The 15,530-nt window shown below is 38.1% G+C and overlaps 1 protein-coding gene and 1 pseudogene across 1 annotated transcript in view; one reads left to right on the forward strand and one right to left on the reverse strand.

The window, feature by feature from the left end:
- The window catches only part of LOC129775239 (chondroadherin), a 157,810-nt gene that overhangs the window by 26,518 nt on the left and 115,762 nt on the right, over positions 1–15,530 (reverse strand). Inside the window, exon 3 of the mRNA XM_055779718.1 lies at positions 13,993–14,201. Coding sequence (XP_055635693.1) covers positions 13,993–14,109 — 117 coding nt within the window. The 5' untranslated portion in view covers positions 14,110–14,201. The remainder of the gene's footprint in view (positions 1–13,992; positions 14,202–15,530) is intronic.
- LOC129763685 (U4 spliceosomal RNA) lies at positions 2,932–3,166 on the forward strand (annotated as a pseudogene).

Consider the following 15,530-nt stretch of genomic DNA (forward strand, 5'->3'; position numbering starts at 1 on the left):
ATTGATTTGGCGAGAAATGTACAAGATTTATCTCAATCAAGGTTGTGCGGCATTATATGCCCCGTAAAATCAGAGCGACCTCAATCTTCCAAGGTTGGCTCGTTCTTAATGTGGGTTGGAGTAAACTTAGACTGGAGACTACGTGGGAAGAACGCCAACCAGTTCGGTGCTTTCATGTCGGCATCATAACATGTCCAGTCAAGCTAAACCCTTCTTCTACTAAGGAGCGATTTACCGAAATTGGAAAACTTTGCTCATGAAGCCTTCGCCGGTGGTTCCCAGCCACTGATCCACTCCGGACAACAACAGATGTCAAAATTTGAAATGTTGATTCGTTCCCATCTAATCAAGGGTTTTTTGGGCAGCGGAGGAAATCCTCTCGCTTCATTGACCCATTCCCGAAGTTTACCCTACTTTGGAGCTTGAGTAGGAACGAGTCAACTTTGGGGAGCGAATGGTATTAGGCAGACGGTTAAATTATTTCCCTCACCCTTTCAATGTAGCGTACCAAATGTGTTTCCTCCTGAAAGCTTATAGGAAGAAAGAAGCATACGTCCCGTGCACTTCTCCCTTCTCCAAAAGCTTTGGAACCGACGGAATGAAAGGAAGAAATTCACCTCATAAAGGCGATAAAAAGGCTATCCGATTTAGCTTCGGCTCATTTATTATTCAGAGCGAAATAACGATACCTGTGGTCTCGACCCAGGTCGCTCCCTGCCTCCGCCCTGTCGCACCGGGTGATAAAATTCACCCATCGGTAGGTTAGTATTTTCTACCGGTGTGATTTCCCAGCATGGCATACCACCAACCCGGCGCACGAATAATGGCGTTCAGCAGCTGAGTAAGGAGCAAAAAAAAAAAGAAATGATTACTTTCCCTATATGTCTCGATTTTTTCTCCCAAAAAGTGAATTTTACGATCCCAGGCAAGTGTCGTCAATCGTCCGACTGGAATGGGCGCTGATAAAATCGTTCCGGAAATGTTTCGGAACTAATGCTGCATGTCGAGTAGCTTCACCGTGCATCCATCCCACACCGGGAGAGCTGTCGAAAATTGATATAATTTTTTGGCGGAAGTTTCCCATTCTCGGGGGATGATAATGGGACCACTTGTCGACACGGAAATGTTACACCCATTACATTAATGAGCTACGACTCGACGAATGGCTGGTTGGTTTTGCTTGGCCATTCATTGCGTTCGATGTGTGTGTACATGGGGGAACATACTACACAATATTCAATGCGCAATGGAATAGTAATAATTACGGTAATTAATTTTTGCTAAAAGTATTCGTTCAATTTGTGCAAATTTTGATGGAAGTATGTTTCGCTCTGAAAGGTTTACTACTTTATGGTTGGGATGAGGAAGAAGGAATCATTATCGTTGTACTCGGCATTAAGGTAGTCACGAGTGGTGATATAGCAAATTAATTATTTTTTTCAATTAGATTATATGAGAGGTGAAAATATATCGTTACGCATGATACGCATCTCAATGTATGATGGAAACATACATTCGAATACTAGCTTTTCACGATAAAAGTGGTTCCTTTAATAAGAGGGGGCGAAGCTAATAACTCCGTAATTTTACTCAATACATTGATGATATCAGCAGTTACGATTCGTTTTGGAAATTTAGGGTATCATTTGATTACTTCTTGCGAACTTTGGCAAGCATTTACGATGGGACCGTTAGGCGAAATAATACAAAACTTGTCATGCTAAGAAAATGCATTCGTCTTTTGACGATTCTCCCCTGGTTTATAATGAAATCTATGTAATATTAAGTAAATTGAAAAGTATCTGTTCGGAAATGATTTACCCACAATATTCCGGCCTAAGACTCACTGTATCAGACCCGAATGTAACCAATAAAATGTACTTTTCGGACAGCCTTTAGAATATATGTTAACTCGATGAACTCTCAATTCGCGACATAGAAGGTACGGTGTCGCCGTCTAGCGGAGTTTATGGATGTATGAGGAAAAAGTAAACAAACCGTGTGTTTTTTAACTATACTTTGAGCGCTTTTTTTCTCGAATTCTTTTGTAGTTTATAAAAAAACGAATGGAGCTTTGTGAAGCAGTTTTCACTTCAGGAACCGTTTATTTATTTCATTGATACACAATACAGAATCGAATAAAAGTACCTTCATTGGGATTACTCGAAGGCAGTTGTAATTTTTTTTTATTTTACACCCTCCGCTATCCCTCACACCAAAGAGCTCGAATGAGCCCCCTGGTAGTGAACGCAACTATCTCAGTTCGAACTGTGCAGCAGAAAAATAGTATGTAACAAAAAAAAAGCTAACAAACTAAAAAATACTGCTTCGATAATAATGGATAATTTTAGAATATTGAATGAAAATTATTAGGTTACATAGTCCGGAGCCGTAAATAATCATTACTAAAAGAACTTCTAAATCTTTCCAGAACCAGAACCATTCAAAACTTGACGTCAAAAATTGGACGAAATGCCCTACCAATAAGGATATTGCTTTTTTAGTGATACTGAAAAATATGATCATAACGCTGAACCTAACTGTCACTCGATTTGTATAGTCGTTCCTGATTATAAATTAAGATATTAACCAAGAATATAAATATAATATATATATATATATATATATATATATATATATATATATATATATATATATATATATATATATATAACTGATTATTGAAACGGTGTGTAACCGGAAAACCTTCGTTTTGTGAAGTCGTCGTTTGAAAGATCTAGGTTAATCTATTGTATAATATAGGTCCAAATTAATAAAAATACAATGTCACAATCATTAAAATTTTCTAGTGCAAATAAACTAATGTCTTCTAGAGACATTAGAGGTTCCTACTTGTTGAATTCATTCTATATACTTGTGGATTTTCAGCTTGGAAAAGTTTGAAAAAAGCGAGTGGATGACCCCGAGACTAGCTTCGCGCAGTGGCGATATCATAACCATTGAGGTTTATCCGAGGTGTGATTATTGCTAGTTGAACACTAAAAAAACCGAGGCAAAAGTCTCTATTGATTACTAAGAACAAAAGTAAAGAAGTGAAACTGATAAAAAAGCGAGCGAATGACACTGAAACAAAAGCCCTACTTCTTTTGACGATCTTTCCGGCCAATAGTTAGAAATTTATGAAACTAATATCTTCCAAAAATTCACATACGCTATCATACTGAAATGTCTTCACATATTTCATAATGTCTTCAAAATGTATGCACAAAATCAAATGTCTTCAAAATGAAGACATGTCTTCAAACCTGGCATCCCTGGTGTGTGTGTGTGTGTTCCCAGGGTACTGAAACGTTTATGTAAAGTTTATGTAAAGGTAGTCTGGACTGACTAGTGCATCAGTAACAGTGAGGCTGTGACGTATTAGCTTTGCAAGTATCATGGAGCGATATAATAAATTTGTCTAAATAATTTTATTTTTATTGTAGTTTGGCTTAATGTATATATTTATTCATTGCAGTGTAAAGATATTCTATTTAGATTTTCGTTCTAATCAAAACCTAGAAGAAATTGTGGACGGCAATTCGTATTTTAGCTTCCTGAAGCTCTTGGTTGATGTCAATCAAGACCTTTCGGCAAGCCATTCGGTTTTGGTTTCCTGAGGCATGAGAACCATTTGCCTTTCTGACACTAGGAACAGCTAAAAATAAACTGCTTTTGTACTATATGTGTAATTTGGATTTGTTCAAATTAACCTGTTGGTATCAGTTTTCGACGATGTTATACTTCCAAACCATCGATATGCATAAAACAATCTGGGCTGAAGTAAAGCAAGCTAATTTACATGCAATACTAAGCTGTTTAGGTCCTGTCCGAAGAATCGACGCCATTTCTTCCGGATGGTCACATCCCTCGGGAGTCAATGAAATGATAATTTGTGGGATATGTTTTCAAAATTCGAGTTGGACTCGAGCCCGGGTATCAATGGTCGAACGCTCACGCATCCGGGTGCCATACATCGAGCCATAGAGTTGTCTGAAAATGTAAATATTTTATATATATTCCTTCACAGTCGAGCCGCCGTAAAAATACCAGTTTCAAAAAGCAGCACAGAAACAACACATCCTGGGTCCGTTATGTTGACTTTAATGGTCCACTAACTCCTCTATCTTACTTATTATTGACGTATTTTCAGAAAAAAAGTAGCAGTAATATTCGCAACAAAAAAAAACACACACTTGTTATGAATTGCTTTGCGATCGCTGCCTTCCGTCAAAGCTAAGATGTCATAGTTGAGATTGTATAAGTGAATCGTGTCGTTACACACTTCGAGTCCAGGTAATCTTTACATAAACGTAACCTGGTGTGTTCCTTCTCTTTTCCAGCTGTCATAATGCGTAAGGTAAGTGTATATTTAAAGTAAGTACTTTTTTTTATTGATTTTGTATAGGTTTACATTCTAGGTTCTAATGAAGGTAAGCATATTTGTGTTGATTTTGTTCATTTTCAATCTAGGATTTGTAAAAGGTAAATATGGTGTAAAGATCTGCAACATCATCCGTGGTTATTTGTCACCAAATGGTGTTAATGGTTATATATCTAGCAACACTAATCTAATAAGTTCGAAACAACACGCACCTGAAAAATGATATTTTATGTTATATTTTTTGTAAACAAAGTTTGTCAATTTACCGATCGTGTGAAAAGTAGTATTGATTTGAAAAAGTTGATGAAATTTTGCAATTGGTCTAGCAAGACCGACTTCCACGTCAGAGAAACGTCGGTGAATGTCCCGAGAAAGAGCGGTCAGTTCTCCGGTCTCCCAGTAAAGTCCGGTAACCTTTTCGTCACGCCACTTCGCGTCGATAGCTGTGTTTTTTATAGGGGCCCGTGCATCACTGCTTCAGTTCGCGAGAGACAGTTTTGGCGTAGGTCTACGTCTAACAGAAATATACAGTGTCGAACTAAACTTTAAGACCACTGCGCATGCAAAAAAAAAATTGAATGTTTCTCGTGGTATTTAGGTTTTTTGGATCCTGGTAAGTATTTATCATGTAAACAATAAATATGTAAGGTTTTTATTCTCGAATTTTAGTTGCAGTCAATGGGAAATGGGTCGCACGCATAGTTTCACGAAAACACAGCGGATGGTCATCCGCAAAATGTCCAAGGCAGGCAGCAGTCAACGCGAAATTGTAGAGTACTTGGAATGATCCAAATATCTTCGTGTTTGATGCCCTCCACGACCACAAAAAAATACGTAACGACTGGACGCCCAAGGAAAACAACCTCGAAGGATGGCTCTGCCATAAACGGTAAAAGCCCCCGTTGCTGACACCGAAACATCTGAAGGCGCGGCTGGAGCTCGTGAAAGACCGCATCGATTGGACGATCCAGAGAAGGAAAAGCAGTGGTGAAATATACTGTGGTCGGATGAGATGACGGTAAACCTCATCGGCTTGGACGGAAAAACTTGGGTCCATCGCCCAATTGGCTGTGCTTACATGCCACAGTATACCACGAAGACATTCAAGCATGAAGGAGTAAACATTACGGTGTGGGGGTGCTTCTCCTGGTACGGGGTCGGATAAGGTGGTGGATAAGATCATGGATCAGTACCTCTACGCCAAAATCCTAAGGGATGTTATGCTGCCACACGACGAGTGGGAGATGCCCTTAAAATGGTAGTTCATGCAGGATAACGACCGTCAAAAAATGATTCCAGGATAACATAGTCGACATCATGGAGTGACCAGCGCAGTCACCGGATCTAAACCCTATAGAACCAAGGCGAACCGGATGCATTTCCGTTTCCGGTTCCGTTTGTGCATGTCTCGTTTCTTTGTCTCGCTTTAACATCTGTCTAACTCAATTTCTTCAACTTCTTTTCCGGTCTATTATTGCCGTTTCCAACATACCGGAAGCCACCATGTTCGTTTCCAAAATGATATCGGAATAATTTTGCTGTTATAGCCCTTTGATTATAACCCATATCGTAAGGGGTCATCTCACCATCGCCATCATTGTTGGTCATTAAGAGCCTTCATCATCAAACCGGAAGTCAAAACAAGATTATATTCTTTTTCCGTTCGTCTGTTACTTACATCCATTACCTATTATAATTAGAGGTATATGTTATTTCCAGGCAATTGGGCAAAATCACTGCAAAAATTCGAGGGCCGGTTCAGGACCATGGGCTGGTCCTAAACCGACCTTTTTGAAGGTGTCGAAAAATGAGACTTCCGATTTGGCCTCTGTTTTTCCTCTTTTAGCACTCATGAATCACACCGACCAGTATAAAACATAGTTTAAGAGTTATAGTATTCATTTCAATGCCGAAATTGCCGAAAGAATTTTATATGAATGAAATTTAGGGAGTCGGATCAGGGCCATCTTCTCCTACACAGTAAGTTCAATAAATGAGGGGAATTTTTTATTTAAATTATGGAACACGTAACGCCATCTGTTGAACATTGATAACATTAGAAAGGTAAAGGTCTTTCAAACGCAGCCAACTTTATGTAAATCGGTTGACAGATCTAAAAGTTACGCACTTTTTAATGACAGTATGTTTTGTGCTTGTGTCGTAAAAAAACAATGGAACGAAGAGCAAATATTAAATTTTGTTTCGTGATTTATTTTAGTTTAGGGAACAGAAAATAGTTGCATGGTGATAGATCAGGAGAATACGGAGGGTGGTCGCCGTAACTCCAGTAACCGTTTGGTCAGATGGTTGCTATATGCGAATACAGTAAGTTACATCTTATTGGACATACCGAGGCACCACTCAGTGTCGCATTACGACATCTGGTGGTGACTTTCAATCTGGGGCCACAATTAGGGTCCCAAACTCGATGTTAACAAAAATGGTAAATTATTTATTCATTTATTTATTCATCAATATATGTACTTGCAGAGTAAGGACTTCTCCTTTTTAAATTCGGCAATCGGATTCTATACAACCACATCTTAAATTTTGATCAGAATTTAATGAATAACTATTTTATATTAAATTTCTCATTTTTTCCTTCTAGCCAATCTATACATTCTTAGAGGCGAAAATGTCCAATTATTTGTGTCGCATTACAGGTTTGTCCAATTAGTTAGTTGTCGAATTAAAGGTAATTTAATGTACTACAAAGTAGCTTATAACTATGTATAGTATGCCAGTGTATACTCAGAACCTATTTTCTTATATACTCATATAGCAAATTCTTACCCATTTAAATTTTCATCCCACTAGACGGGCAGCACTGAGACGAACCGGGACAGGAGGCTGAAAGTCTCAAAAATAAAGAATTGAAAAAAGTTGATAGGTCTGGGCCTAGGGGCACGGACGGGATCTTGAAATAGGACTGTGATTATGTGTAGTAATTGCATTTAAATTGAGTTTTTTATTGTTCAAAATCTGTATCTTTTTTCTCTTTTGATACATCAAATGGAAGCCCTGAAAAATATGCGTGAGTATACCTTTTCGAACTTATAAATCAGCAGCCAGTTAAATTCATTAGTTGCATTTTCTACATAACCAAACAACGTTCCTCACGAACCAACTTACGAGCCCATGCGAAGAATGTGCCGAATCTTCAACAGATGCTACGAAGTGTTTGACTCCAATGTTTCGCGCTAGTTTTCGTAGTGTTCTTAATTAATTTGAATAGTACAAGTTTATTTTTTGTCTTTGGGGTGAATATTTTACCTGTTGACTAAATAAATATATTCTCATAAACATGCTCGATTCAATGACATCCTGGACCATGATTACATAAACTGATAGTAGCAACCCCTACACGATAAATCGTGAATTGAGCACGAATTGATTGAATAACAACCTGAACTTCAGTCTAATAAAATCTCTATCAACGTTCAACCTTTTGGGACAGGCTCTCGTCAAATATTTGGGGAGAAAGAGTGAAACCATCCATTATTATCTACAAGATCATTCCTAGAACATCCCTCAATTGATTCTGCCAACTGATTAATGCCTACTATCGGCAAATCGAGAATAAATTCATAATATACATCTAATCACATTATGAGCTAACGCCGAATTGTATGCAAAAAGATTACTAGTTGCGTTATGGGGGAAAACGAATGGCTAGTAAAATCTAATTGACATACCCATTTTAATAGTCAAATTGATAACTTTTTAACTACATTCACTGCTCATGTCTTAAGCAAAAAAAAAAATGCTGGATAAATTTCCTATCTAATGGTACACAACACAGCATATGTCACAAAAACGATTTTGAGTAATATGCGTTTGAAAACTCTTAATGAATCGTTGCATTTTTCGTAGAGTGACCCCCCTATATAGAAATCAAAGACATAGTCCTATGTCAAAAAGTCGGGCAGCAGGAGCTGTCCCAGGACCTCATGTGAAAACAAATGAAAAATTGAAAATGCCACACTAGTACGAATATTATTAGAACCTTAACGTATCAAAAAAATGCAATCAAATTACCCCTTCGCATTTGTTTTTGGCCAGAAACAGCCGTACATATCTTTTCCATAAAAGGCGTCAGCACTGCCGGTAAAAACCAGCATTGTCCCTAGAGCGAAGGAAAACACAAACCACATCACCCCAAACACCCCCATCACCACCAACACCACCAAGGTTACCGACATCACGCAGCGATAGGATAGAACTATGGGTAGGCGTGGGATGTAGACGAGGTGGCCATAGAATGAGTGAGAAACAAAAAAAAAACACACGACGAACGTACAACAAGTCTCTGATTTATGTTGTGATACACTCAAGCGTCAGACGAAAGCAGGCGTGGGATTTCCCGGTGATCCTTTTTTGTGAGAAGTGGTGCGCAAAAAAAGCGTCCCCAGGCGATGATTCCGGAGATAATGGCTGAGACGAGAAATAATACGGGAAACGAATAAAAATTACTTTGTCTCTCCTATGACAGCGGCGCTTGGACTTGAACTGTGCTGGGAGTTAATTGTGCTCACTTCATATTTTTCATAAATAATTTCAAAAGGACAATGCTTTCAGGGAGGAGAGTGGTGGTCGGTTCCCACCTGTGACACATTGATTTGGGGAAAAAACTGGTCACTTTCCCACCAAAGTGGCACTGGGCGGCATGAAATCCACATCGAGCATAAATATTGATAGCAGCGAAGGTGCCCTTTTTTACCCTCTCGAACGGTGGACATTTCACCATCAATGCTTTCAATGTTTATTTCAAAGCACAGTGCGAATTGAAGGTTTAGGTGAATTGCTGGATTTTTGTTTAAACACGTTCGTCGCCCTGTCACCCAGATATGGGTGACACTTTACTCGTTCAAAGTGAATAGGGGTTTTAAAAGGAATTTGATATATCAGGCACTTAAATGCAACTGTAGGATATGTAGAAATAAAAAATCATAACCATATTATTATAATGTTTATACTATACTTTTTATATATATTTAAAGTACGGATGGTTTGTACTGCAGATTTTCGCGAAACTTTGGCATGTGTTATTATTGTCAATTCATCTTGAAATTTTGAGAAATATTACTAGATAATGTAAAAATTGTCTACAAACAAGGTTTGATCTTCATTAAAGAATTTGTCCGCAAGTTGGGCTCCACAAGAAACTAATAAACGTCACATTGGGCGACGAACGTGTTGAAGAATATTAGAGTCTGTTCCCATTAGAATTTGACCGCACAGAATGGGTCGTTTTCCGAAAGAAAATGTCACTTGGAGTGGGTATAATATTGTAGCTATTTTATAAACCTGGGAAGAAAATTTCCCACCTCAGCTCCGATTCAAAACTTGTTTTGTTTTGCCACACATCTCCAATTCACACTTGATAATTGCCCAAAATGCACCCGTGGTCGAGTGGTTAGCGTCTCACATTATCATGCCGGGTGTTCGGGTTCGATTCCCGTTCTGGCCGGGGGATTTTTTCGTCGAAGAAATTTCCTTCGACTTGCACTGTGGTCACGCGTAAATATTCTAGAGCTTGCCCCTCGGAATACATTCAAGGCGCGTTATTTGGCTTAAGAAATCTCAATTTAGTGTTAATAAATGACGCTAGTTAATGCATACGTTAAGACGGCAAAGTTCCACAGGGAACGTTAACGCCATTCAAGTAAGTAATTGCCCGATATTTTGCAATGGGATGGAAGATAGGACTGCATTGTGTCAAATATATACCAGGAATTTGCAATTCAAAATCTTCCCGCCGAACATTTTTTAAACTGCTACTACTGTCAGTGCGATCTGTCATTTAGTTTGTTTACAGTGTCATTAAGAAGAAGTTTGCTTTTTTGTTCGGCGATTTTCGATTTGAATAACTCTATTGATCGAAGATATTGTGTTAAATTAAGTGTTGCGTACAATTGTTTGGTGTCGAAACACTGAAAATGCTACAGAAAACATTTGCTGATTCAGCTATGTCGAAAACGCGGGTGTATGAATGGTATAAGGCAGTGGTGGCCAAACTTTTCGGCATTATGGGCGACTAATTGTTCAAATGTTAGGCTGCGGTCTACCAACGTTGACTGTATCGAAAAGTCATTAGAAAAAGAATTTAGTACTAGACAATAAAACAAAGTTTGAACTAGGATTGGGCGATCTTGCATCGATATTCAGAAGATCGATGTTTTCCTCTCCGATTTCCGATTTTTTGGATCGATTCTTTGTAGTAAAAAAAATCGATCTTTTCGATATTCTTGAACGTAGAAACCCTCTTGTAAATTTGTTTTTCAGGGAACATTGATTTTGACCGTTCGAGTGCGGAGGATAGCGCTCCTTTAGCAAACGATTTCGTCTTTCGGAAATATAATGGGGATACAAATTGAAAAAATCTAGATACTATCGATGAATGCTCATCTATTTCTCGATGGATTTAAGAAATGGTTTCAAGTGCCCCCTTTTAGCTAAAGTTTTTCTAAATATACTCAAACTCATCCACATGTTTGGCATATTCTCACAAAATATACTCTAACGATTAATCTTATCAAAAACCACCTGACAAGCAGCAGTTTGTAAGCAGTTTTGTATGTTTGGTCATTAAAAAACAAGTAAATATAAGTTATATTCCCATTCACTCGGTTGACAGTGAAAATTGTGACGAAATCGGATCATGACATTAGATCCAGCTGGAGTGTTCTTTTCTAGAACTGAGAGTTCTACCAAGAATTCGACTAAATGCCAGACGTATGGCACGGTTGGATTTTATAGGATTTCATGGGATGACAGTTCTGTTCTAGATGAATATCAGTTGTTGCATTTCTAATAATAATTTTCAATTATTTTTTTTAATAAAATGATTCCATAACAGTACACGATAAATGCTCTGGAAAGAACAATTTTTCTGGGCTTTATATATTTGTTCCATTGTATTTGGAGGTGACGCTATCCTAGACCAGCTGGCGGGCACCTAGGAATACCTACGCGGGCGACCGGTAGCCCGCGGTCTACCGTTTGGCCATCCCTGGTATAAGGCATTCAAAGACGGCCGGGAAGAGTGAACGATTTGTCACGTTAAGGACGACCATCATCTCTTGATGAAGATACTGATGAAAATACCAACAAAATAAACGAAATGGTGCTCTGAAATCGTCATTTAAATTTGAGAGAGCTAGCTCGTGAATGAAATATCTCTATCGAGACCGTTCGTCATATTTTGTCTGTTGTTTTGGGTATGGGAAAAGTCGCAGCATGACCAGTGCCAAAAAAGTTCAATTTTCTTCAAAAATTTTATTGCGATAGAGTGTAATTGCAAATTTCTGCATTACTCGAGAATTAATCAAGCAAATGAAACCAAATTTGACATGTGAAGGTTTTAGGGGACAAGAAACGTTTCCATGACGAATAGACACTCCTCCCCTCTCTCTGAGGGGGGGGAATGAGTTTTGGTAGAAATACTAGGAATTTCATAGTAAAAGGTAAATTCAACAGGGTACATTAGAAGATCTGCGATTAGACCCATGAACTTGCTCGTAGTAAGAAAACGTGAATGTTTGAAGGTATTGATAACAAAAAACAAATGTTGGGCGGGACGAAGTTTGCCGGGTCAGCTAGTTTTTCATAAAAAATACCAATTTTTTTCAAATTTCGCTGAAAAAAATTATTTAAAAAATTAAAATACATTTTCTTTCAGAATCTTTTTTTTTTAATTCTAACACAGCTAATCCTAATTTTGTTTGAAGTCAAGATAGCGATAAAGTGTTTGTCGAAGATGTCAACTTTCTATCTTGTATAGCTTCTGGAAAGACATTTTTGTATGGAGACTTTTTTTGTCAAAAATTTGTTTGATATTTTTCAACGAAAACATAACTAATTTCTTACATTTGATTCTTTGATTAGAACGTTGCAGGTCTAATAGATTTTGTGTGTGAAATTTTTAGAAATTCTTTTTTTTCAGCTTTTTTTTTTGGAAAAGCTTGATTTAAAAACTATGAAAAATTAAATTAAGATCTGCATAATGTTAGTTAGAGAATGAAATGTAGGAAAATATTGGATTTTCATCAAAAATTCATCAAACAAATTTTGAACAAAAAATATTGAAAAAACCAAATTAAAAATGAAAATTCACTTTTCCCGAAAATATGTGTTTTCAAAATTCTAAAAAAATAATATGAATAGCCCTCATAATTTCCAACAAGTCACCCATACATCAGAAGATGGGCACTTTTACATAGAAATTTTTTTTTCTATAAATTATCGCGAATTACATGTTCTGAAAACTTTTTTCTATTTAGAAACATGTCAAGAACATGTCAAACGCGAGAATTTACACACAAAAATGTTACGAGTAAAACATTATTTTTTCAGGAGCCTTCATACAAAAAAGCCTCATATTCCAGAAACTATGATAGATAAAAAATTGACGTCTTCGACAAAAGTTCTAAAATTTTGTCGAATCAACTAAACAAAATTAGGATTAGTTGTATTTTTTCAAAGAAAACATGAAAAATTTGTTGTTAGAATAACTTTTTCCTTCTAAAAGTGCTCATCTTTCGAAGTATGGACGACTTATTGAAAATTATTAAAATATTTTACAATATTTTTTTTCATTGAAAAACTGTTTTGATGTTTTTTTTATTAAAATATAAACAATTTGCTACACTTCATCCTCTGGCCAGAATTTTGTTGGTATCATAGTTTTCGAGTTTTAGATTTTTGCAAAAAAATAAGAAGAGAATTGTGGCCGTTTTCTAAAAGCAGTTAATTTTTTTATGATTTCAAGTATGCAAAGTTGCTTAATTGACCCATTTGTTTACACCCACATCGTTTCACTGCTATCTGAGATGGCGCTGTCAACCCCCGAGACGAGTTGGCGCGAAATTCGTTATTGAATGAGCCTAAAAATGACAGAAAATATGCTCTTCTTCCATACTCCTATAACATTTGTATAATATATATGCTATAGCAATATAACAACAATATGAGCGAGCGATACAAGAAACACATTGCAACTAAACTCGCATTAAAGCTTTTGGCATATTTTGCCACATATACGGCCCAGTTAGAGAAGGATATAGATTCACGTTTATGCTCACATTTCTACTCTAGAAAAACACTTTCCAACTTCATTTCATTATGATGTGTAATATTATCTCGCATTTATGCAACATCACCAGTAGCTATGTGGATAACGGGGTCGTATAAACAACCTTGCATTCCATCCGACCATGGTTCGATCCCCGTTGACATCGTTTGGACTTTTTTTTTGGGTACAATCCCAAGCCAACGTTCAGTATGAGAGAAAGAGACGTCTGCTCCCATACATACAAACGTTTTAAAGCTTTTCAAAAAGGTGCTTTTATTTGTTCATTTCACCCTTCAGCACACGAAAAAGCATTTTTTCTGTCGTTATTTTTCTAAATCTGGATATATCATAAAATGTGTGGACTAGACAAAGGATAGTCTGGATATTCCGTAAAAGTTTGGAGGGTTCTAGATAAATCAGGACGGCTAGCAAAGTTGTTTACAAAATTGTCGATAATTTCACAATCTATTCGAGAATAAAATGTAGGGGTCTATTCATTCCTGGAGTACTCGAGTTACGTTTCATCAATCCTTACCTGAGTTTGGGACAGACACATGCATCCTATCGGGCACGCTCCAACGATGAAATGCTTGCATCCGTGAAACCGCCACAAGACACCGATGTAAAACAGCACTCGCCAGACGACATTCATGATCGCTTGTCAGTGGTTGTTACTTTCTTGATATTCCCTCCGATGGTACAATGTTGCGGGGGGTTTGGCGGAGGGATTCTACAACCAAAAGTCTGAAATGGATAAGAAAACATTAAACGTTTAAAGTTTGTCCCAAAACGATGAGGGTGAGTGTGGTAACTATTTGAACTACAATTCCAATCATCACCTCAGAACGTTCCATTCATAGCTCCAGTGGACATAATTTTATGAACAGTTACGGATCCCAGACCCCATTCAAGGTTGAAAGTTACATAACAGTAGTATTTGCCTCAACCTCCCCGGCTCTTTCTTTCTCATTATCATTCCGCCTCATCTAATTTGAATAACACTCGAACTTTTCCTTCCTCGAACTATCAGCAAAGTTCTTCAGGGCGAAAATCTTCAAGAATGGTAAACTTTTAAAGCATGAGACGAATTCTTCCGAACAGACATAGTCAAATTGTTCAGCCCCTCACCACCCCATCTGACACAATGGCAAAGCCGATTCCCTCTGTGTCAATGCAGAAGACGCGGAAGAACAGACCGGAAAAGGTTTTGTCATAATTTCCGGTAGCATGTTCAAGTGCCGTATTTGTGGAAGAACCTAGTCCTCGTTCTCCTGGACGGGCGGTTGGTCGGTTTATTCGGGAACTAACAAGCTGCTGTGGAAAGGAACCCTCCGCTCTTCGCTGCATCTATCACCGAGCCCTTAACATGGATAAAACGAAGAAGAAATGAGAGCCAGACACTGATGAAAATGTTGACAGAGTTCCAATTTAATTTAAACTTTTCCACTCCCTTCACTCGCTTCATAGAGGGATGCTTTACTCGTTAACGGGAAGACATGATAGGAGCAGAGTAAGAAAACATACTTTAAAAAAAAAGAAGAAGAAGAAGAAGAAGGAGAAGCAGACGCAAGCCAAAACTGGGACTGGTGGCAAATTTGAATAAATACAACTCGAAAAATCCTCGACCCCGTTGACGCGCGAGAGAGGCGACGGTTCGAAAGGGGTCGTAGCCCACAGTTCGAAAAGTTTTGGAAAGGGCGTGCCAAGATTGGTACCACAAGGAAGGTGATGAGATCCGCATTCCGCATTCGTCGTGTACTTCTCTCCACGAACGTGCCAAGCGGTTCCGGTACTTGGTCGCTTCAGGCATCAAACGACGCGGCGCGATGCGGCTCGTTGGCATTTGAGGAAGAACGGCTTCGAGGTGACGGCGATGACGACTGGTTAGCGTTCCTCGCCAGAATTAAGTGGCTTGCGATAAAGAAGTTGGAATAGAATTTTCCCCGCTCTTTCACCCTCGCTTGTACTGGGAGTGGGAGAGCGGTGTAAATTTTCTGTATTCCAGGTGATGATTCGGTATTAGCGGGTCTTAATTTGGGTTGGTTTATTACGGTTGTTGTGGTTTTGCTCGTC

Source organism: Toxorhynchites rutilus, chromosome 1 (assembly GCF_029784135.1).
Source record: "Toxorhynchites rutilus septentrionalis strain SRP chromosome 1, ASM2978413v1, whole genome shotgun sequence".
Taxonomy (NCBI): domain Eukaryota; kingdom Metazoa; phylum Arthropoda; class Insecta; order Diptera; family Culicidae; genus Toxorhynchites; species Toxorhynchites rutilus.